This window comes from Chrysochloris asiatica, unplaced genomic scaffold (assembly GCF_000296735.1).
Source record: "Chrysochloris asiatica unplaced genomic scaffold, ChrAsi1.0 scaffold00054, whole genome shotgun sequence".
NCBI classification, from domain to species: Eukaryota; Metazoa; Chordata; class Mammalia; order Afrosoricida; family Chrysochloridae; genus Chrysochloris; species Chrysochloris asiatica.
Window position 1 is genome coordinate 4,486,531 of NW_006408572.1, and position 7,251 is coordinate 4,493,781.

Genomic DNA, 7,251 nt, shown 5'->3' on the forward strand with positions numbered 1-7,251 from the left:
CTAACTTGAAGTATAATGCTGTCTGTGACAGGATATTACCCATATGACTATAAGGAAGACCAATTAAAGCAATGTTATTCAAATTTATACAACAATCATTAAAGTCAGTGATGATGAAATTGGAGAGTTCTACCAACTTCTTCAAGGAGCTCTGGTAGCGTAGTGGTTATGAATCGGACTGTGAACCTTAAGGTCAGCAGTTCAAAACTAACAGCCGCTCTGCAGGAGAAAGAAGAGCGCTCTGCCATAAATATTAACAGCCTCGGAAACCCTGTACAGGGTCATAACCACCACCAACAACAACTTCTTCAATCTGAAATTGATTAAGCATACAGTCAAGATATATTGATAATTACAGGTCATTAGAATGCAAAAGTTGGAAACAAAAAGAAAGGATCAGATGTTGGAAAATATGGCTGTGTGGTGGTAAAAACAATGCTGGAGATCACATGATAAAATTTTTCCAAGACCAATGACTGATTCATTGCAAATAAATTTCTGAAACAACATAAAAGATAACTATATAGATGGACCTCACAAGATGGAACACACAGAAATCAAATTGACTACATCTGTGGGAAAAGATGGTGGAAAAACTCCATATCATCAGTCAAAACAAGACCAGGGGCGGACTGCAGAACACACCATCATTGACTCATATGCAAGTTCAGGCTGAAGCTGAAAATAATTTAAACAAATCTACAAGAACCAAAGTATCCTTGAACATATCCTACCTGAATTTAAAGATCAACTCAAGAACAAATTTGATGCATTAGACACTAGTAACCGAAGACCAGAAGAGTTGTAAGATGGCATACATTAAGAAAGCAAAAGGTCATTAAGAAAACAAGAAAAAAAGAAAAGACCAAAATGGATGTCAGAAGAAACTCTGGAATTTGCTTTCCAGTACATAGATGTTAAGGCAAATGGAAGAAATGAGGAGGTAAAAGAACTAAACAGAAATGTCAAAGGGCAGTTGGAGAAGAAAAAGTCAAGTATTTATAATGAAATGTGCAAAGACCTAAAGTTAAACTGAAAGGGGAGAAGATGCTCAGCATTTTCCAAGCTGAAAGAATTGAGGAAAAAATTCAAGCCTAGGCTTTCGGTACTGAAGGATTCTATGACAAAGTACTGAATGATGCAGAAAGTATCAAAAGAAGATGGAGTACATGGAGTCACTGTACCAAAAAGAAATGGTTGATGTTCAACCATATTAAGAGGTACCATCGAGAGCCAATGGTACTGAAGGAAGAAATCCAAGCTGCACTGAAGGCATTGAGGAAATGAACAAGGCACTGAGAACTGACAGAATACAAAATAAAATCTTTCAACAAACTGATGCAGTACTGAAAGCAATAATTCATCTATGCCAAGAAATTTGAAAGACAGCTACCTGGCGAACCGATGGTAAAAGATTCATATTTTGACCCATTCCACAGAGAGGTAACCCAGTGAAATGCAGAAATCATCTAACAATATTATTAATATCACTTACAAGTAAAATTTTGCTGACGATAATTCAAAAACAGCTGCACATTACATTGATAGGTTGCTGAAGAGGTTCAAGCAGGATTCAGACAAGTACATGAAACTAGGGATATCATTGCTGATGTCATATAGGCCTTGCTGAAAGAAGAGAATACCAGAAGAGGGTATCCTAGAACACTTAATTGTACTCATAAGGAACCTATACATAGATCCAGAAGCAATCCTTAGAACAGAACAAGGGGATACTGAATGGTTTAAAATCAGGAAAAGTGTACACCAAGGTTGTATGTTTTCACCATATTTATTCAATGGGTAGGCTGACTAAATAATCCAAGAAGCTGCATTGTATGAAAAAGAATAGCATCAGGATTGGGGGAAGACTCATTAATAACCTACAATATGCCGATAATATACCTTGCTTGTTGAAAAGGAAAAGGAATTAAAATACTTACTGATGAAGATTAAAGACCACAGATTTTAGTATAGATGGCACCTCAATGTAAAGAAAACAGAAATCCTCACAACGATAAATGGAGAAAAGACTGAAGTTGTCAAAGATTTCATTTTTCTTGATTCCACTTTCAATACTCATGAAGCAGCAGTCAAGAAATCAAACAACATATTGTACCAGACAAACTTGCTGCTCAGGAACCCTTTAAAGTATTCAAGAGTAAAGCTTGAGGACTTAGTTGTGCCTGATCCAAGCCATGATATTTTCAATAGCCTAATATGTATGTGAAAGTTAGACAAATAATAAGGAAGACCACAGAAGATGTATTTGAATAATGGTGCTAGACAAGAATATTGCAAGTACCATGGACTGCCAGAAGAACAAAACAATCTGTGTTGGAAGAAGCACAGCCAGAATGTTCCTTAGAAGCCAAGATAATGAGACTTTGATTCTCATACTTTGGACACACCATCAGGAGCAACCAGTTCCTGGCTGGTAAAGTGGAGAGTCTGAAAAAAGAAGACCTCAAACTAGATGGTTTAACACAGTGGCAGCAGCAATGGTCTCAATGAAGTGTTGTTGTTAGGTGCCATTGAGTCAGTACTGACTCATAGCACAGCAGAACGAAACACTGCCTGATCCTGGGCCAACCTCACACACTGTTGCCACGCTTGAGTCCATCGATGCTGCCACTTGGCCAATCCATCTCATTGGGAATCTTCCTCTTTTTCTCTGACCCTCCACCTTATGTCGGGACTGGCCTCGACATAGGGGTTCGGTTCACGAGGTGGAGATACCTGGCAGCGATACAGATAGCAAAAGAGACACAGAGACGCAAAGAGAGAGACAAAGAGACACTCCGAAACCAGAGTGAATGCTGGACTGGCATCAGGCAGATCCTGCGTTGCAAACATCTCAGCCATGAAGCCTATAATATCCTGCATAGTAAACATCTTGGCTAAGCAGGCAGTATGGTTGCAATGCTGGACTGAGCCCCCTGCATGCTGTAATGCACGCCTTGCCAGTCGTAATGCACGCAGTGCCCGCACTGCCTGCAATGCCAGCAAAAAGCACCTGGATTCGTTCTGTGCCTCCTTTTATTTAGGGGAGGAACCATACACAAAGTTAGGAGGGACTAAGACAAGGTACAGCTGTCAATCTTATTTTTCCAGACATTCAGGCAACTTTACATCATACTTTGCAGGTTCGAATCTCACCACTGCAACTTGGTTTCTCAAGCTTAATTAACATACCTTTTAGCACCTAGCCTCAAATGGAGGGAGGAAAAGGAGGATTGGGAGGAGTCCCATTGTGTCAGCTGCCCAGCCCAGGTTCTTCAGGAAAAGAGATGCCTGGGTGAATGGGCTATACCTGGAAACAATTTAGAGAGGGCATTCCTATTGTCCTTGGAACAGAGACCAGAGAGCCACCCAATTTACTTTGAATGAATTCTCTGAGGGGAAAACTTTGCCTGTTTGGAATTTTACAGTCTTGGCTTTTAGGAAAATATCACATTTATCTGTGGATATCAAGGGCTTCATGTCTGCAATTAATAAAACATAACTGGATATTAAGATTAAAAACAATTTGTTATTAACTGCCAGGTGGCTAGATCTGTTCCTCAGAGCCTGTGGCCTGCATTGCCTCGGGCCCATAGGGCTCGAACTTCTGACCAGACTTACACGGTCTGAAACACTACCCAAAACAACAACAACATTCATTTGTCTATCCATCCTCACCAGTTTATGGTACTTCCTAAGTCACCCACCTCAGTAGACACATGGAGGGAGATGACCAACTTAAACAGATGCCCAAGCTCCCAGTCTGAGGGCCATCAATATCCACAGGGGTTTCTTACAATGCAGAATGTCATGAAGGTCTGAGTTGCTCAAAATTAGAAGGTAATAGAGGAGAGTACTGAACTCTTCTGATGTTTTTGAATCCAATTCCTGACACTAGAATTACTTGTAAAATGACTCTAGTGAGAGTAAGAAGGCAATAAATTGAGAGAGACATTGAGAAAAGTAACCAGGATTGGAAGAACTCCAGTGTGGTGTACACTGGAGCTGGTCTGCCTAGAATAACCTTACTCTACTTCTTACCAGTGTCCTGAATTTGGTCACGGACTTAACCTGTCTAACACTAAGTGTTCTTATTGGGTAATGGGGATACAACAGTTTGGCTGAAAAGTGATTCCTGGAGGGTAGGTTCAGTTCCAGGTTTGAAGGGTGTCAAAGGGCCACAGTCTCAGGTGTTCCACCAGTCTCTATAAGACCAATACGTTTTGCCTTTTTTATTATTTTGAATTTTGTTCTACATTTATTTTTCTTTCAGTCTTCAAGGAACTTTCATTGTAATTTTGATCAGGGAAGTCAGTAGTGGTAGCCCAGCACCATAGAGTTCTTGGGGTCTCAGGGTCACAGAGGGTGTGGTTTGCATGGTACATTAAGTCTGTGAACTAACTACTTTCTTGAGTGATTTATTTTCTTCCATCGTCTCTTCTCCAGACTGGTAGAGATAAGCAGGTGCATACTAGATGATACTTTAAAGTTTTTAAGACCCCAGTCACTACTCTTCAAATAGGATGCATATCATTGTCTTTGTGGACTTATGTCAATTGACCTACAGGTCCTCTGAGACTGTGGTCCCAAGTCCCCAAGCCTAGTGACTCATTCCCTCAAAGGGTTTGTTTGATTATGGCTATGAAGTTTTCAAAACTTTGCCTCTGCGTGCTGTACTCGATCCTTGGTTGTATTTGTTCACATACAAATACATATGTAGAAATATTCTTTGTCAAATATATATATTCTTTGTCAAATATATATATATATATATATATATATATACACACACTAATATCTGGGCAGCTTAAAGGAGCTCTGGTAGCATAATGGTTATGAATCGGGCTGTGAACTACAAGGTCAGCAGTTTGAAACTACCAGCTGTTCTGCTGGAGAAAGCTGAAGCATTCTGCTCCCAATAAAGATTTACAGCCTTGGAAACCCTGTACAGGGTCACTATGAGTCGGAACCAACTCTACGGCACACAGCCGCCACCACCATCTGGGCAGCTTGCATGTCTACCTATGTATTTACTCATGGATGATTATTTGTTATTACTATTATTGAAAGATTCTGTTTGTAATAGTATTTAACTTTGTTGTCTTTACTCTTGTGCACCTCCACTGTCTTCTGTTGCCTTGGTTATGTTTGCTGATCTCCCCCTTGTTGTATATTTATTGCCTTTCCCTTCACTCTTAGCTAAGATGTATATATGTGCTAGTTAGTGATTTACATTTCTTTCCACGCCCATTCCTGGTAACCAAAACATCAAGTATTATTTCTTCTGGGTGTAATGTTTTCTTCACTTTTAATTATAAACATCTCATAAGAATATTTGCACTTTTGTGGTTGACTTGTTTCATCAGCATAATGCCCTCCAAGTTCATCCATGTTATGAGGTGTTTTGTGGATTCATTGGTATTCTTTAGCATTGCTTACCAGTAACCCATTATGTATATATGCGATAGTTTGTTTACCCAGTCATCCATGGATGGACTCTTGGGTTGTTTCCCTATCTTTGCTATTGTGAATAATGTTGTGATGAACATGGGTGCCATGACTCTTATTTCTCGAGACTATATACCTAATAGTGGGATTGCTGACTCATATAGTATTCTTATTTCCAACTTTTTAAGGAAGTGCCACTCCATAAAACACTAGTTCTTAAATTATACTTTTCCAGTGGGAACACATACAGAAAAGTGTACCCAGCAGGTCACCAAGGCCCCCTCACCTTTGCTAGTTCAACTACATAGCTCTACTTCATTGCTTTCACTTATTAAAGAATTATGCAAAGTTTCATTATAACAGATATGACCATACTTCCCCAGGTGAAAGAAGTCCTAAATAATATCTTAATTTTAATAATAATAAATCTAATAAATAAATAATATAAATATGACAAGTCATAGAAAGGAGAGAGTTTGTCTTTTACAAAAGACTCTCCCCAGGGCTCCCTTCATGTCTCTGTTCCTCAGGCTGTAGATGAAGGGGTTCAGCATGGGGGTCACCATAGTGTACATCACAGCCATGACAGTCTCCTTTATAGGAGAATTATCAGCTGATGGGAATAAATAGAGGACAATGATCGTTCCATAAAACAATGAAACCACTGAGAGGTGGGAGCCACAAGTGGAGAAAGCCTTGCAGATGCCCCTGGAAGAAGGGACCTTGAGGATGGAGGAGACAATTCGTACATAGGATATGATGATAAATAAGAAAGGGAAGATGAGAATGAATCCTACCATGATAAATATCACCAGCTCATTAACTTGAGTGTCAGAGCAGGCTAGCTTTAGCAGAGCAGACAAATCACAGAAAAAGTGGGGGATCACATTGTCTGTACAGAAACTCAACCTGGCAGCGAGCAGGGTTTGCAGCACTGCTTGGAATGTGCTCAGCACCCAGGACAGTGCCACCAGGGAGAGACAGCACTGGGGACTCATGATGGCGGTATAGTGCAGAGGGAAACAGATGGCCACATAGCGGTCATAAGCCATAACAACAAGGAGGAAGCTCTCCAGGCCACCAAAAAACTGGAAGAAGTACATCTGAGTCAGGCAACCAGCGTAGGGGATGGATGGGACTTGGCTCTGCATGTTCTGCAGCAATTTGGGCATTGTAACAGAGGAGAAACAAAGGTCAGAGAAGGACAAGTTGCTGAGAAACAAATACATGGGTGTGTGGAGGTGGGAGTCGAAGCAAATGAGGATGATGATGATGAGGTTCCCCAGGTCAGTGGTAAGATACATGGCCAGGAACAGGGCGTAGAACAAGTTTTGCTGCTCTGGATCAATGGGCAGACCCAAGAGGATGAACTCAGAGATGATGGTTTGGTTCTTTCCTGACATGTTCTGTCATTAATATCTCTAGGGAGAAATAACAGTGTTCATTAAAAACTGAATAAGAAAACATATTTCTATGATACATGGACTGTTCGATTATCTGTAATTATATTTGATTTTACTCCCCTTAGAACAATGACATTTTCTATACTCTGGATCTCTGTAATTAGAATTTCTATAATCAAAATGACATTTTTAAACTTTAACACATAACAGTATTCTCTTCTACCAAAACCACTCACACGTCTTAGCTTCTGAGATATACAATACTTGTTTCCTTGCTACTTGCTGGGAGATTCATTCATTCTCAATGACTCCAATTGGCTTGTGCTCTAGCAGTAGCTTACCTGTAGATGTGCAAAGGTCTATTTCCTAAACAAGGAGCTATTGTACATATATCTCATAA

The 7,251-nt window shown here is 40.0% G+C and overlaps 1 protein-coding gene across 1 annotated transcript; it reads right to left on the minus strand.

Moving 5' to 3' along the window:
- Positions 1-5,906: 5,906 nt before the first annotated feature.
- LOC102821552 (olfactory receptor 1E2-like) lies at positions 5,907-6,851 on the minus strand. Its single transcript, XM_006863258.1, has one exon. It carries the CDS (start codon positions 6,849-6,851, stop codon positions 5,907-5,909), a length of 945 nt encoding a protein of 314 aa, XP_006863320.1.
- Between the last annotated feature and the right edge of the window lie 400 nt (positions 6,852-7,251).

Coding starts and splice junctions, on each gene's coding strand:
- LOC102821552 (XM_006863258.1), bottom strand. CDS start 6,851: ATGTCAGGAAAGAACCAAACCATCATCTCTGAGTTCATCCTCTTGGGT.